This window comes from Siphateles boraxobius, unplaced genomic scaffold (genome assembly GCF_051911475.1).
Source record: "Siphateles boraxobius isolate OS27281-9 unplaced genomic scaffold, OSU_SipBor_1 97, whole genome shotgun sequence".
NCBI classification, from domain to species: domain Eukaryota; kingdom Metazoa; phylum Chordata; class Actinopteri; order Cypriniformes; family Leuciscidae; genus Siphateles; species Siphateles boraxobius.
In genome coordinates, this window is record NW_027509227.1 from 245,001 (window position 1) to 263,326 (window position 18,326).

Below are 18,326 nucleotides of genomic sequence, written 5' to 3' on the forward strand. Positions count from 1 at the left end.
AGCTTGAATGTAACTCAACACCCTTGCCTTATTTAGTATGCGCGGTTCTATGAATATGCAAATGAGCCCCGCCTCCACTCACTCACTCACTCACTCAGAGATCCACTCGTTGACGATCACACGTTGATCTGATTGGTTACAAGGTCGTTTGTGACGTCAGAAACACCAGCGATTTCAAACCGTGTTTTTGCAGTTTTTAAGAAAAAATACTCAGCAATGCTGTCGACTTATGAATTTACACATGGTTTGTCTTAAAGCATATTAAAAACACCACATAGACATATAAACAACATTTTCAACTCTGAACATGTCAACAGTTAACTATAGCTATAAAAACACCTCTTATGTATTTTTCATTGCATTATCAATATCAGGCTCTGACACATTTTGTAGTGCAATGATGTCAAATCAAGCTCGAGTAGCAAGAAGCATCTGTGTTCACATTCTTGGTCTAAAGCGTTGAATAATCATGTTGTAAACATATGCATGTGGTTGGCGACGAGGTGATGTTTTAACTCAGTCCTCAGCACACGGCAAATCCCTCGCCAAAACACAGTAAAAATATTTACAAGCTTTTCGTAGACAAGATTTACGGTAATGAAACCAAAAAGGCCATGGAACCAATAAATGAAAAAGTTTGTTTAAACATGCACTGATAAATATAATAAATGGTTTGCCAGAATGGACGTTGTAAGTGATAGTATCATGTTACAAAACATCTAATATAGAGTAATCTAATCCGTGGAATATGTCTGTCCTGGATCAGCACAGATTGTAGTATATTGAAGTATAAGAAACTCACACAGGGATTACCAGATTTACTGTCTTCTTTTTATTAGCTGTTTTTACAGTACAGTGTGGGGATGCAATGGGACATGTCCACACCACTGTAATGTCAATACATCGAGATCATGCTTTCCTGAGAACCTCTCAGCAGGATTCGTACTTAAAGTACTTGAATTTGACTTTTTGAAATTGAAGTAGTGGATAGCCCTTGAAAACAGCCATTTTTATGAAGTACTTGAAAAGTGCTTGAATTATTGAAAGACAATATATGGGAAATTCACTGCAAAAAAAATGCTTTTCTTACTTACAGTAATATTTTTGTCTTGTTTCCAGTCCAAATATCTAAAAATTCTAAAATCAAGATGCATTTACTAGATTATTAAAATGACATAAGATATGATGTCCTTTTTTCCAGGGGAATTAATCAAAATTAAGTGAGTTGATGCTTAAAAAAAAGCAAAATTATCTGCCAATGGGGTAAGAAAAATAATGTTAATTCAAACAGAAACAAGATTATTTTTCTTATCCCATTGGCAGATAATTTAGCTTTTTTTAGGCAAAAACTCTCAATGTCTTATGGCATTCTACTACTTAAGTAAATGCATTTTGATTCAAGAAATGTTTGATATTTGGAATGGAAACAAGACAAAAATACTAAGTAAGAAAATATATTTTTTGCAGTGTTTATTTTAAATTTGATAAAACAATCTTTTCACACAAAATTAAAGCTGCAGTCCATCTGACATAGATATAGAGGCATTTTGCATGGCTATGAGCATGATATTATACGAATAAATATCCAAGTATATGATACAGCTTTTATTCTTCAAGTCAATCATGTAATCATGGGAGAAAAAATTAGGTTGAATAAGGAAAGCAATATCTCTGTCAAAATATAATTTCAATGTTTAAAGTTACCGAAGTCATTGCTTGTGTTGCACTTTATTTGCATACCATTATGTTTTATTAGGTTTTTTTTATTGATCTATTTTACTTTTTTTAGAATTTAAAAGATAATAAAGAAAGATTTTGTTTGTTAAGTGAGATCTCTGATTGTAGTCCTAAAAAAAATTAAAAAAAGTAGTGCTTGAAAAGTCCTTGAAAGTCCAGGAATTTGATTTTACAGTATCTGTACAAACCCTGTCAAAGGAAAACAGCCACACACACTGCGGTCTCACTGTTAGTTATGAGTTTGTTTTCAATCTCCAGGTTATCCTAGAAGCACATAAGTTTTCTCCAACATGTTAAGCATTTCATAAAGAGGGAGAGAGGGCAAAAAGGAAGAGCCAATGGGAGTTAAGCAGGCGTTTTGGCTCATAATGAAGACCAGATGGTTTACCTTCACTGGTAGCCACATTCTTGGGAGCTTTGGTGGGTGTGTGATCCGTGCCGGAGCTCACATCGGAGGAGAGACTGGAGCTTCCCTTCCCTGGGACAAAAGGAAAGAAAGAAACAACGTTGGCTACGTTTACATGAAATCAAATAATCCGTTAGTAATCGGATTGACGGCTCAGTCGGACTGAAAACCCTTTATGTATACGCTTAAATCAATCTGAATGAAATTTCGATCGGATTGAAAGGATTGTTTATTCCTTTTGTAATCCGATCGGGAGAACATGTAAACACTTGATCGGATTGAAAACCGAAACTGAGAGGACTGTGCATGTGCAATGACGTAGAAATAGCGTGATGACGTAGAAATAGCGTGATGACGTAGAAATAGCGTGATGACGCAGAAATAGCGTGATGACGTAGAAATAGCGTGATGACGTAGAAATAGCGTGATGACGTAGAAATAGCGTGATGACGCAGAAATAGCGTGATGACGTAGAAATAGCGTGATGACGTAGAAATAGCGTAATGATGTCGAAATAGCGCAATGATGTCGAAATAGCGTAATGATGTAGAAATAGCGTAGAAATAGCGTAATGATGTAGAAGTAGCGTAATGACGTAGAAATAGTGTAATAATGTAGAAATAGCGTAATGACGTAGAAATAGCGTAATGATGTAGAAATAGCGTAGAAATAGCGTAATGATGTAGAAATAGCGTAATGATGTAGAAATAGCGTAATATTGTAGAAATAGTGTAATAATGTAGAAATAGCGTAATTATGTAGAAATAGCGTGATTATGTATAAATAGCGTAATGACGTAGAAATAGCATAATGACGTAGAAATAGCGCAATGACGTAGAAATAGCATAATGACGTAGAAATAGCGTAATGTAGAAATAGCGTGATTATGTATAAATAGCATAATGACGTAGAAATAGCGTAATGTAGAAATAGCGTAATGTAGAAATAGTGTAGAAATAGCGTAATGTAGAAATAGTGTAATAATGTAGAAATAGTGTAGAAATAGCGTTATGATGTAGAAATAGCGTAGAAATAGCATAATGGCGTAGAAATAGCGTAATGTAGAAATAGCGTAGAAATAGCGTAATGATGTAGAAATAGCGTAATGACGTTGAAATAGTCTCAAAAAATATATTCTGATTTGAAGATTGTTACATATAAACGTGCACATCAACCTGATGACATCTTTAGCGTTCATGTAAACACTACATTTAGATTCATCAATCGGAATGAATTCAGTCTGATTGAAACAGAAGTTGTGCATGCAAACATAGCCACTGTGTGCTTGTTTTTGAGCTCATACTTGACTGCAAGCATTCAGTCCCATTGGCAGCTGTGGGAACGCTGGTGTGAACGGTGGGGAGCAGCGCTTCCCACTGTAAGTCAATATTATAACAGATGCAATAAAAGTACCATCGGACATTTTGGCCCCATCACTCATTCACTCACTGAAACGTTCCTGAAAGCAAGGAAACTCCTCTTGTTCCTAATCCAGAGTGAGGTCTGAGGTTTTCATGATTAAAGATTTTGAGAGGAACTCATTACCCAAAACTCATCAGGAATGCGCCAAAGCTGAGCAAAACCCTTCGTTTCTTCCTGCCAAGTAAAGAAAAAGGCAATATCCGTGACTGGAACAATAGATGGAAGAAGTTTCTTTAGTATCTCCAACACTGGCAGAGTTTGCAGTTTCGCAGTGATCCTCCAAGACAGATTTATCTATCCTACATTAGGACATATTTGGCCACTGTGCAAAAAACCATTCATGATGGCTTGTTACTTGCATTTGATTGAGGTTTTATAAGAGGGTGAATCAGTTCAATACATGCACATTAGTTCACATTTGTGTATTTGAATGTTGGATTGGTGTTGTAATAAAAATGTGGTCATCCTAGCCTGGAACGGAGATGCTTCAGACATAAATCAAAAACACTTCCACCATCCTCAAGATTACTGTCCCCCAGTCGCAGGGACAAGCCAGTGTTAAGAGCCTGATTTTCACTGACGGAAAGCATGGATTTCCATGATTAGCTGGTATATCACCAGAGCCATGCTAACCAGTAAAGCCTAACCAACCAGGAGTGCGTTTCCCAAAAGCATCGTTAACCAACCATGTTACAACATAATTTAACGTTTCCTGTACGATTCCAACGAACATTCGCAAACAGAATCTCAACAGCTCTTGACCTGTGAATAGCAGCATCGTTTCTTGTTAGTAGACGTTGATTTTAAGTCCCCCTGTGGTGAAAATCAAGCTTTTAATGTTGTTTATGTGTTGTTTTTAATATGCTTTAAGACAAACCATGTGTGAATTCACAAGTCGACAGCATTGCTGAGTATTTTCTGCTTAAAACTGCAGTGAACCAAAGACAGACTCAAAAACACGGTGTTTCTGACGTCACAAACGACCTTGTAACCAATCAGATCAACGTGTGATCGTCAACGAGTGGATCTCTGAGTGAGTGAGTGGAGGCGGGGCTCATTTGCATATTCAAAGAACCGCATATACTAAATGAGGCAAGGGTGTCGAGTTACATTCAAGCTGTTTTAAGGCATGAAGAATATTTATTTCAAGGAAAAAACGAGATAGATGAGATTTAAGTGATACAATTATTGACTACAGACTTTAAAATAACCATTTTCTTTCTTAGTGTGAAGAACATATTAATGATCTAAATAACCTTTTTTCCACTATAAAGTGCCTTTTGTGCAACGGAAAGGTTCCATGGATGTTAAATGTTCTTCATGAAACCATCCCAGACTCTGTGGCCCCCAAAGATTATTTGGACAAAAACACCTGCACCATTACTATCGTTTGCTTTGCAGATGCTACTTGGGTTTGATTGATATTCTTTCAGTTTTAAGACTCACTTAAGAGTCCAAATACATTTTGTGGCCGCTTGGAAGACTGTCTTTTATAAATATAGAGTCTGTATTGTCTGTGAATGGGTATAAATCAAGGCAAATGTGGGAATATGTGCTCAGGATAGTCCTCAGTCTCCATCTGGAATGCTTTTTTTTTAGTTTTTAGTTTTTTTTTTTTTTAAATCTCCATCAAGGTGGAAAAGAGCTCTTATATGACTTATGGATTAGGGTCATTGGATCAGGAGCAGGACTGGCCACTCCGGTTGTGAAAATTCGGAGGAAATCTCCTTTGCAGTCTTTTGTAATTTCTCCCTTTTTCGTGATGGGAAATGGCTGCGTTCGGGATGGCAAAGGACTGACAGCTTAATGACTCAAATTTATTTTCAAAGTCCAGCAAAGCACTTTCCTTCCTAGTTTAGTAGGAGAGAATGGAGACTTTGGGATTTTCCAGTCGTCATTTTTACAGGTCAGAGTTCAGTTGTAGTTCAGCGCCGGTCTAGAAGGATCTCGAATCAATGATCTATTCATCAACATCAGCCACTCTTAAAGTACGTTCACTGTATCAGGAGAAGGATCACGTACACTTTAATGTCTTCTCTCTCTCTTATTAGTAGTTGCCATGTCGCATTCACATTTAAAGAATAAAGATACAATTCTTTTATGAATGTTCATAAACTGTTCACACAAATTAGATGGGTCATTCTCAAAATGGAGATAATTGTGCCATGATATTAAACTCATAAAAAATCCATATAAATGGCATAGTTCCATCATTTAATAAACAATATACAGTAAGTAATATGAAATAATTTGGCTCTTTTTGTTTTGCACTTCTGTAATTATTATATGAGAATTTGTCAAATTGTCCTTCATGGTTAGTAATATTATCAAAATGTTTCAAATACTTACCATCAGCTTTTATGGGAGAATAAATAAGCTAAATGCAAAAGTTTAAAATCAGCATTTTGAGAAGGACCCATCTCTGCGTTTACGCCTATCTTAAAGAAAGTGTGTGATTCCTGTGCATCGTCATGCTTATATCAGGTCATATATGTCATTATTTGGTATTGAGTTGAGAAAATTGGCTGTAAAACATTACAAAAGCAGATCTTTCAGCAAATCTCAGAGGTTTTAGCTCTTGATTCTGGCTAAGAACCGTGCAGCGTGTCTTTTAGCAGCAAAGCAATACAGTTTCCTCATCCATTCTGATTAAGCTGAAGACTTTAAGCTTTGTGAAAGCTTTGCCTAGCAACATAACAAAAACAGCGCTGGTATCTGGCCGTAACTCGAGGCGTGCGAAACACATGGGGTCCAGTTGAGTCACGTTCTGCTCACTACAACAGGAACCCGAGCAGATGTTCTGGATCAGCGATGTCACCGCAACATGTCGTCCACCATGTGTTCATTCTGCTTCAGAAACCATAGTTTCCCCCTGTATGGCAGAGCTGATAAGAGTTCATTGAGTCATTCGATGCATCAGCTGTAATCTGACAGCTTGTTTGAAAGGTCTTCACACAACAGCTTTCCTGCGACGTATGTTGGCAACGTTTCACCAGAGACGTGAAAAGGCATATAGCAACACATATATAACCAACAGTACAGCAACTGTGAACGGCGTTTCTAAGTGTTTATCCTGCATGGATGCTTGATAAGAGGAACTTGTTTACAGAGAAACCGGTGTTTGTGAGATGAATGCTGAGCTGTACTCATATGGAGCCACTGGTTCTACCAAGTTTATGACCTGACAGAGGATGAAGAGCCGACGCTTGTAAATTAACACACATACAAACACTCACATCTCCTTCTACAGAACGTAGGAACTTATCCAAGGGCCTCAACTTCGTTACGGTTTGTTTCATCTTGCCATTTGAGATATAGGAAAAGATTTGTCAAGTAGCCGTTATATTTACATACACCCATCCAAGTCCCACACATGTTTCTATAACCGAATATCACTCAGAAATTCATCACATTATGGAATTAAAATGAAAGGCCATGCTGGGGTACAATTGCTGCTTAAAGTTGGTAGTTCTGCTCGTCTTTTCTTCTCTATAGTGTCGTATATCCAACCCGATCTTATGAAATGTGTCTCTATAGAATGCATTGTATTTATCGTGCAATTTATACACGAAAATTAGTTTTTACGTACATGTGATACGCACTGTAAACCCCTTGGGATTAGTGGGGTGCGTGCGTATTACATGCCATAAAGTTCGTATCATATGCACGGCAAAAAAAATTTTTGCGTATAAATTGCACGATAAAATACAATGCGTGCTATAGAGACACATTTCATGAGATCAGGCTCGTATATACGAGTGAAACGCTTCTGGGACAAGAACAAATGTGGGCGGGGCTTGATTGTGTCTGTGGGGAACTGATTGGATGGTTGTGGTTTGCTATTGGCTGATCTCATGTGAGTGACAGGTTATAGCCCCGCCCACATCATCAGAGAAGAGAAGAGATGCTGCAAGAGGAACTTATTCTGATTAAAGATTACCAGGAACATGAATTTAAAAAAGTACTGCAATATTCCATAACAAACTAAATTAGAAATGTCCATTTTTGTTTCATGGTGTCTTCAACTACCACACAATGCATCGTAGAAGATATTGACTAGCTAGTCAAATTATAGAAACTTTGTGGCACATTCATCATTCAAAACACTGTTTAGGAACTGTTGTTAATGCATGGGCTTCAGCAAAACTTCTGCTATTTAATCAGTTTGTCAGATTTCTGCTGTAAATAACCAAATAGAGGTACTAGTGCACTCTTGAAATTTGTCTTTTCAGTCTCTTGACAAACTAAAAGACAATGCAATCTGTATAGAATGAAAGATATATATTAGCTTGATTGTTTTGTCTAGTCTAGAGGATCATGAGGTTTAGGTTGATCTAAAGTTCCCCTGTAGTCAATAATTGTATTCCTTAAAACTCATCTTTGATCACCAAAATTACATAATAAAGCATTTTTTCCTTGTTTTTTTTTTTGTCATGCCTTAAAATAGCTTGAATGTAACTCGACACCCTTGCCTCATTTAGTATATGCGGTTCTATGAATATGCAAATGAGCCCCGCCTCCACTCACTCAGAGATCCACTGGTTGACGATCACACGTTGATCTGATTGGTTACAAGGTCGTTTGTGACGTCAGAAACACCAGCGATTTCAAACCGTGTTTTTGAGACTGTCTTTGGTTCACTGCAGTTTTAAGGAGAAAATACTCAGCAATGCTGTCGACTTATGAATTTACACATGGTTTGTCTTAAAGCATATTAAAACAACACATATAATAGACATATAAACAACATTAAAAGCTTGCCTTCAGGATGCACTTTAAGAACTGTTCACTGAAAGGTTATTTAGGGAACCAAAACTTATTTATTGCTGTAGAAAAAACAACCTTTTGGAACATAAACAGGGTAGAACGAGTCAAAGAACAGTTTGATGCTTGTTTTTACTGTTTTTAAATTGCAAACTATTTGGAACGGCTGCAACTGGGTCCAGTATTATAGACAGTTGTTTTATTTCATTGTCCTTGAAGTTCAGATGTGAAGCTCATAATTTCCCGAGGATCCGTGTCCTCATCCCACACCTACAGTACATGAGAAGCACGAGGGCAGGGAGTTTACCAACACTTTACTGGACCCTCTTGAGCCTCAGTAGAAATTGAGTTATCAAAAGAGCCAAGGCTGAGGGGAGACATAATTGTTTTCTGGTCTGGAAAACAACTTCTCAAAAGCTTTCATATGTTTCCTGTCCTGTGCTTACGCAAAACACAAGGAGAATTTCACCAGGCCTGAAGAGAAGTTCAAAATCAGGGGTCCAGAGTCCTAGATGCAAATATATTTATGAACTTTTATATGCGGTAAATAGTTACAGAGCCACAATGTTTCACGTGCCATTGTTCAGCAATTAAGCACTATGAACACAATCACATTTGTGCACTAAATATTACTAGGGAGTTTATGCGTTTAAACAGTTGTAATGAGCGAGAAGTGAATTTCTAGTAACTTGTGTTTCAAACATCTGTTTTATAAAAATACTTCGCACCTGCTTAGATCATGGTGGTCGGAAGAAAAAAAACATTTTTTTGTAAATGTTGGATGAACACACATGCACTTGCATAGTGAACCACAAGTAGATCAATTCAAATCATAGAGGAAACGACAGCTTTATTAAAATGATATTCAGCTTGAATCCTCATGTTTATAGTGAGGTTAAACTTGAGACATTTCTTTTTTTTTTAACACTGATGTACAGTAGTGTGAAATCCTCCCATATAAGTCAAATCACAGGTGTTGACAGGAGATGCATTGAGACACATGATCAGGTAAAGCACTGACTGACCACTGATCGAATCACTCAAGGAAGATGTTGACGGCAGATGTAAACAAGGCCACATGTGTCGAGTTTTCAAAGCTGCATAAACATCACCATAAGAAACGATCTGTTTGTAAATACCCGCCGTTACTTCTGGGATCAGAACAGAAACATCTACTCTGTGCCACTAGGGGAACCACATGAAATTGCACAAATAATGACTGTATTCAAACAGGTTTCCCAAACGCTCCACTTATGTCCAATGTTTCCGAGGAAGTCTATAATAGGATACCTGGAGAAAGTTCACCATTAGCATTTCTATTCACCTCAGTGAAAGTTGCGACCCAGATGCCACTCTGAATATTTGTGATGACTGATGACTAAGTAAATCCAGTTCATGCTAACCCTAACCCTGGGTTGTTAAAGTTAACTTCGGGCCGTTTACACGACACCACTTTCAACTAAAAACGTTTTGGCTTGCATGTTCATTTACACAACAATATTTTGGGGGCCTGAAAACTCAAACTTTTGAAAGCAGGATTCAAAGTGCAAGTTTTAGAAAACTAACAGGAATGTGTGGAATTTATGTTTCTTTACAAAGAGACATCGCCATCTACTGGCCTGACTGCAGAATACAGAGATTTTTGTCTGGATCCCTGTGTTTTGACAACGTTGTCCTCTGTCCACAAAAAAAGAAAGAAAGGGAAAACCTTTTCAGTTTTTAGTAAATTGTTGTCGTGTGAACGTACCCAAAAACTGAAACCATAGAAAAAAAATTGTTAGGCCTACTTGAAATAAAATATAAATCTGATCATAGTATACCAACAGTTCTCCTTTTTTATTTTGTTTAATTTTATTTGGGCTACTAAAATAACTAAAACTGAAATAAAAATAATTTAAAAAATAGTAAAAATGACAAAAAACGAAATTAGTACAAAATAAAAATGGAGGATATAAAAATAAAAACTATTGAATCTCAATCATACTAAAATATCACTGCCTATACCTTTAGCAAACTTCAGGATATGAGATTTACAAATAAGAGAGTTGTTGAAAGAACAATGTTTTAAGAGGCTTCAACAAGTACTGAATAGTTTAAGATTGACTCAACTCCAAGAGAAGTGGCAAAGGAGGGACTCCTGTGTCGCGGTTGTATTTGATGTAATAGTGGGCGTGGTCTGTGAAAAGCGTTATTTACAGTGGGAGTGGTTGGTAGCTTATTGTGGGCGTGGCTTTAGTCCTGACGCATACATAGTATTTACCAGATAACCACGACCCCTAAAGCAGCCTTTCTATTCATAACAGCGCGCGAGTTACAGATTGTTTTTGGCTGTTTTGGAGGCAGGTGTCTCGTCTCAGGATGACTTCTGTATCTGTCAGGTATTATTTATTTAAATACCACGTTTTATGGGTGTAACAAAAATTTACATATGCAGCTTCAATCACTATAGTCAATGAATTTAGCTGTGTTTAATACACTTTGTTGGTACCATTTCCGCATTCATTTTACTTTTTACTATTACAAAAGAAAAATCGGGTTTTTTTTAAATGAACAAAGCTGCACAATCCCCCTCCTTTTTAGCTGAGAGACATTATGATCAAAATTGGCTTAATTTATTACAACTCATTAAGGATCAGCTCGGTAGGCTATCTTTTATGGATATTTCTACATTACAAATTATTGTTACAACCAAAATACATCAGTGCATGACAGTTGCTAAAAAAAAGAAAAGAAAATAAGATATGCATCGCATAAAAGTTCTCAGGGAAAAGATCGCATACCTTCACTTCCATACTGTTTGCCATTGTTCGCACCCATCCTGAAGAACACATAGTCTCTTCACACAGTAAAGCTTGAATGTTACACGGGGAAAGTCCTCGAGTTGACACGATATAGATCCATAAGTTAAAGTCTTCTTTAAACTGCAGCATTCAGAGAGCAGAGCAGAATCCAGATGTTCTGGAGAAAAATGCCCATTATCGAGGAGAAGTTGATCTGGAGCGGGCGGATCCGACAGATGTGTGTGAAGAGAAACTCAACCACACGAACTCACTTACACCGAGACCAGAGAGATTGTGATGGAGGGCTGGACCAGCTTTAAAGAGACCCTCAGTTTAAAGCCACACAGATCTAAAGTATAGCGTTTGGGGACATAATAGCTAATTAATATAATATAGGCTAAATATAATAATATATTATAATATAATATAGGCTAATATAATAAAATTAGTGCTGGGCAACGGTTAATCGTGATTAATCACAGCTAAAATAAAAGTTTGTGTTGCATAATGTGTATAATTATTTTATATAAACACACAGTATTGTATACATGCATACAGTATGCATGTATATACATTTAAGAAATATTTGCATGTATATACAACATAATTTATATTATATAGCCTACTGTATAGATATAATCATTTTAAATGACACATTTTTCTTAAATATATACATGCATGTATTTATATATATATAAAAAAAGCCTACTGTACTAACACATATTATGTTACCACAAACTTTTATTTTGGATGCGATTAATCATTGCCCAGCACTAATTAAAATATAATATAGTCTAATATAATAGTCAGGGTATGGTGCAGGCAGAAGGAGCAGAGGAGTCAGAAGTTCCAATTTAAACTTTTACTTATGATATAAACTATACAGGTACAGGCAGACAGGCATAGGGATAACACACACGTAGTACAACATAGAACAGACAAAGACTGACTGAACAGAAGGGAACTAAATACTAACACCAATGAGCATTGATTGGCCGAACACAGGTGAACTAACAAACCAGCTAATAAATGACACACTGCTGAAAACCAATTAACTAATAATGACGGTAACCATCGAAACTGAACAACGGAACAGGTGAAACTCATGACATGAACAAAACAGGGAAACAGATCAAAAACAAACATAACCCTGACAGTACGCCCCCTCCTCAAAAGGCGCGTCCTCGGGCCGTACACAGACAGTCCAACTGAGGAGGGAGGGCAGGGCACGCCTTTAATGTTCACGCCTTTTAACAATACAAACAACTGAAACAATAAACTTTAAATAGGCTATGTAGCGACGGTGAATTCACCTGCGGCAAGTTTACTTTTCACCAACTCCATCTTCTTCTCCAGGCTAAAGGTGTGCACGCAGCGGCTTCAGGTCAGGTGGTCTGCCCCCGCGATGCACGTTGCACGCAGCAGCCAGACTTTCTTTACGGTGAACAGCAGTGATGATTAATAAATGTTGATTTTTTTTTCACTGAGCGGAAAAGATTAAGCCGGAGGTCCGACCCGAGTCATTTGCTTATATTTTCGACCCGAACCCGGGCCGACCTGTTGAGACCTCTACCTTGGAGGCTGACAATGAGAGAATAGGCAGACACCAGGCCAGCGCTAGGATGGGACGAGACCTTGGAAGGGTGTGCTCGATGGGACGAGACCTTGGAAGGGTGTGCTCGATGGGACGAGACTCTGGAAGGGTGTGCTCGATGGGACGAGACTCTGGAAGGGTGTGCTCGATGGGACGAGACTCTGGAAGGGTGTGCTCGATGGGACGAGACTCTGGAAGGGTGTGCTCGATGGGACGAGACTCTGGAAGGGTGTGCTCGATGGGACGAGACTCTGGAAGGGTGTGCTCGATGGGACGAGACTCTGGAAGGGTGTGCTCGATGGGATGAGACTCTGGAAGGGTGTGCTCGATGGGACGAGACTCTGGAAGGGTGTGCTCGATGGGACGAGACTCGATGGGACGAGACTCTGGAAGGGTGTGCTCGATGGGACGAGACTCTGGAAGGGTGTGCTCGATGGGACGAGACTCTGGAAGGGTGTGCTCGATGGGACGAGACTCTGGATGGGACGAGACTCTGGAAGGTTGTGCTCGATGGGACGAGACTCTGGAAGGGTGTGCTCGATGGGACGAGACTCTGGAAGGGTGTGCTCGATGGGACGAGACTCGATGGGACGAGACTCTGGAAGGGTGTGCTCGATGGGACGAGACTCTGGAAGGTTGTGCTCGATGGGACGAGACTCTGGAAGGTTGTGCTCGATGGGACGAGACTCTGGAAGGTTGTGCTCGATGGGACGAGACTCTGGAAGGTTGTGCTCAATGGGACGAGACTCTGGAAGGTTGTGCTCGATGGGACGAGACTCTGGAAGGGTGTGCTCGATGGGACGAGACTCTGGAAGGTTGTGCTCGATGGGACGAGACTCTGGAAGGTTGTGCTCGATGGGACGAGACTCTGGAAGGGTGTGCTCGATGGGACGAGACTCTGGAAGGTTGTGCTCGATGGGACGAGACTCTGGAAGGTTGTGCTCGATGGGACGAGACTCGATGGGACGAGACTCTGGAAGGGTGTGCTCGATGGGACGAGACTCTGGAAGGGTGTGCTCGATGGGACGAGACTCTGGAAGGGTGTGCTCGATGGGACGAGACTCGATGGGACGAGACTCTGGAAGGGTGTGCTCGATGGGACGAGACTCTGGAAGGGTGTGCTCGATGGGACGAGACTCGATGGGACGAGACTCTGGAAGGTTGTGCTCGATGGGACGAGACTCTGGAAGGGTGTGCTCGATGGGACGAGACTCTGGAAGGGTGTGCTCGATGGGACGAGACTCGATGGGACGAGACTCTGGAAGGGTGTGCTCGATGGGACGAGACTCTGGAAGGTTGTGCTCGATGGGACGAGACTCTGGAAGGTTGTGCTCGATGGGACGAGACTCTGGAAGGTTGTGCTCGATGGGACGAGACTCTGGAAGGTTGTGCTCAATGGGACGAGACTCTGGAAGGTTGTGCTCGATGGGACGAGACTCTGGAAGGGTGTGCTCGATGGGACGAGACTCTGGAAGGTTGTGCTCGATGGGACGAGACTCTGGAAGGTTGTGCTCGATGGGACGAGACTCTGGAAGGGTGTGCTCGATGGGACGAGACTCTGGAAGGTTGTGCTCGATGGGACGAGACTCTGGAAGGTTGTGCTCGATGGGACGAGACTCTGGAAGGGTGTGCTCGATGGGACGAGACTCTGGAAGGGTGTGCTCGATGGGACGAGACTCTGGAAGGGTGTGCTCGATGGGACGAGACTCTGGAAGGTTGTGCTCGATGGGACGAGACTCTGGAAGGTTGTGCTCGATGGGACGAGACTCTGGAAGGTTGTGCTCGATGGGACGAGACTCTGGAAGGTTGTGCTCGATGGGACGAGACTCTGGAAGGTTGTGCTCGATGGGACGAGACGCAGGAAGGGTGTGCTCGATGGGACGAGACCGCGGAAGGGTGTGCTCGATGGGACGAGACTCTGGAAGGGTGTGCTCGATGGGACGAGACTCTGGAAGGGTGTGCTCGATGGGACGAGACTCTGGAAGGGTGTGCTCGATGGGACGAGACCCCGGAAGGGTGTGCTCGATGGGACGAGACTCTGGAAGGGTGTGCTCGATAGGACGAGACTCTGGAAGGGTGTGCTCGATGGGACGAGACTCTGTAAGGGAGTGCACGATGGGACGAGACTCTGGAAGAGTGTGCTCGATAGGACGAGACTCTGGAAGGGTGTGCACGATGGGACGAGACTCTGGAAGGGTGTGCTCGATGGGACGAGACTCTGGAAGGGTGTGCTCGATGGGACGAGACTCTGGAAGGGTGTGCTCGATGGGACGAGACTCTGGAAGGGTGTGCTCGATGAGACGAGACTCTGGAAGGGTGTGCTCGATGGGACGAGACTCTGGAAGGGTGTGCTCGATGGGACGAGACTCTGGAAGGGTGTGCTCGATGGGACGAGACTCTGGAAGGGTGTGCTCGATGGGACGAGTCTCTGGAAGGGTGTGCTCGATGGGACGAGACTCTGGATTTGGTGGAGGGGTGCTGATGGTAGGCTCTGCGAGACCGATGGTGAATGCAGAGTTGTTGTTTACCAACACCCACTCCACACATTTGGCAAAATCTTCACGAGGACCGCTCCCTGGGAGGCGTGCCCGGGACCACTCGCTTAGGCCGGCAATGTAGAACATGGATATATATAACATGTATAACAATGTAGGTCAGGATAGTGCGTTAGGCACGCCAACTCCAAGAAATCCCTGGTGTGAGACTCCAGGGAGCGGTCCTTCTGATCCAGGCAGAGCAGGAATGTCCATGGTGAAAAATAAACAAAAGAAAACTCCGCAAAATGTATAAACTGTTTGGTCCATTCTTCTGTCAGGGTATGGTGCAGGCAGAAGGAGCAGACCAGTCAGAAGTTCCAATTTAAACTTTTACTTACGATATAAACTATACAGAGACAGGCATAGGGTTAACACACACTTAGTACAACGTAGAACAGACACTGATTGGCCGAACACAGGTGACATAGATGATGAGGTGATTAACTAACAAACTGAAACGAGCTAATAAATGACACACAGCTGAAAATCAATTAACTAATAATGACGGTAACCATGGGAACTGAACAGAGGCGGGAAACTGAACAAATGAACAGGTGAAACTCAAACATGAACAAAACAGGGAAACAGATAAAAAACAAACATACCGGTAACCCTGACAATAATACTGTAACGACTGAGACAATCAGACACAACTATTTGTTACATTTAACAAATAAGCTTTAAAGCCCACTCTTAAGAATGAATAAGAGTTTTATAACGATTTACTATCGTTATTTTTCGTTATTATCGTGATTTTTTAACGATTTATTAATTATAACGATTTATTATTGATTATTAATATTTCTTTAGAGCTAATTGTCTTGGTCTCTTAAGAAGCACTTTAAAAATGTATGAATGCAATTGCATTATTATAACCACTTTGTGGTTGTATCATGTTCATAACAATGCAAAAATTGCTCAGAAAATTGAAGCTAGTTATGTGAAAACAGTTTAAAGATGAGAGAAAGAAACACAGTCGACACTGTGTATGTGTTACAGTATGCATCTGAAAATGGGGACCATTAATACAATAAATATTAATATCAGTGAAGGACATGAACTGAACTGCATCCTGACCGTGTGTTTCTATTGTTAGTTAGAGACTTCCTGCGCAGAGTAAAGGCATTCGGGACTATTAACGGAAGCCTTTTACTCTGAACAAAACAGGAATCATACACAAGGGTATTTTTGTCTAGGAATTACTTCCATGAAACTCCCATAAATCAGTAAATGCCCTTGACCTTTATGTTGTGGCAACAATACAAAGTTCTTTATTGTTTGCAAGTGCCGATAGACTTTTATTGTCTTAGAAGTCAACATCTCTCTCTTTATCAAATTGAAATATGACAAAGGTGAATAGACTCATGCCAAATTATCACAAGATCTTACTACTTTATTTCTGGACCACACATTTTTAAAGAGGTCTTTCTAAATACCAATGGCTGTTGTTAATTATGTATTCATTTATTATCCATCTATCAAACACAGATCTGAGCAGAGTCTGTAAAACATGTTGAGTTGCACAAATGTTATTTTTCTTGGAAGCGAGTTTGAGAAAACGTTTAGCGTCTGCTTTTGACTGTTGTGTTTTGACTCTCTCTCTCTCTCTCTCTCTCTCTCTCACACACACACACACACACACACACACACACACACACACACACACACACACACACACAGACACACACACACACACACACACACACACACACACACACACACACACACACACACACACACACACACACACACACACACACACTCTCTCTCACACCCTCTCTCTCTCTCTCTCTCTCTCTCTCTCTCACACACACACACACACACTCTCTCTCTCTCTCTCACACACTCTCTCTCTCTCTCTCTCTCTCTGGACGAGGGTCAAACGCCAAGCCGGAGAGTCTCTCTCTTTCTCTCTCTCTCACACACAAACACACACGCACTCTCTCTCTCTCTCTCTCTCTCTCTCTCTCTCTCTCTCTCTCTCTCTCTCTCTCTCTCACACACACACACACACTCTCTCTCTCTCTCTCTGGACGAGGGTCAAACACCAAGCCGGAGAGTCTCTCTCTCTCTCTCTCTCTCTCTCTCTCTCTCTCTCTGGAAATGCCGAGCTGGAGAGTTTCTCTCTCTCTCTCTCTCACACACACACACTCTGAACGAGGGTCAAACGCCAAGCCGGAGAAAACCTTTACAGCCAAACACTCCGCAGCCCAAGAACACTATCAACTTCCTGTCTCTAGGGCTCTATTGATGCAGGCTGGCACACACACACACACACACACACACACACACACACACACACACACACACACACACACACACACACACACACACACACACACACACACACACACACACACACACACACACACACACACACACACACACACATGTGCAGATCTGATACCAGAACAGCAGGAAGAAAACCTTGAGCAGCTGCTCACTATGTGGTTTTGAAAATGCTGTGAAACCTGAGACCTGGAGAGTAGTTGCAGCGGTTAAAGTTGCAAAATGTGAGGTTTAGTTATATAAAATATTTGTTCCTTTTGTAGGATGAGGTGCAAAACATTGCAGTCAACAAAAACACACACTTTTGAGGCGGCATTTTGACCTTGACATCAAAAAGGACCAATATATATTTTCAAAAGCACGTTTAACTCTAAAACTGCAAGAAAGTCCAAGTCATAAATCTAAACAAGTTGTGTTCCAAGTGTGAGTCTGATATCTCAGTAAACGAGCGTTCAGTGAGTGTGTAAGGCTGATATCTCAGTAAATGAGCGTTCAGTGAGTGTGTGAGGCTGATATATCAGTAAATGAGCGTTCAGTGAGTGTGTGAGGGTGATATCTCAGTAAATGAGCGTTCAGTGAGTGTGTGAGGCTGATATCTCAGTAAATGAGCGTTCAGTGAGTGTGTAAGTCTGATATCTCAGTAAATGAGCGTTCAGTGAGTGTGTGAGTCTGCTATCTCAGTAAATGAGCATTCCGTGAGTGTGTGAGTCTGATATCTCAGTAAATGAGCGTTCAGTGAGTGTGTGAGTCTGATATCTCAGTAAATGAGCGTTCAGTGAGTGTGTGAGTCTGATATC

General features: G+C 40.9%; 1 protein-coding gene across 1 annotated transcript in view; it reads right to left on the reverse strand.

Moving 5' to 3' along the window:
• Nucleotides 1-11,390, reverse strand: part of LOC143733320 (F-box/LRR-repeat protein 7) — a 63,869-nt gene extending 52,479 nt beyond the window's left edge. The window contains exons 1-2 of the mRNA XM_077225001.1: nt 11,110-11,390; nt 2,126-2,215 (exon numbers count right to left, since the gene is read on the reverse strand). Coding sequence (XP_077081116.1) covers nt 2,126-2,215; nt 11,110-11,146 — 127 coding nt within the window. The 5' untranslated portion in view covers nt 11,147-11,390. The remainder of the gene's footprint in view (nt 1-2,125; nt 2,216-11,109) is intronic.
• Nucleotides 11,391-18,326: the final 6,936 nt, after the last annotated feature.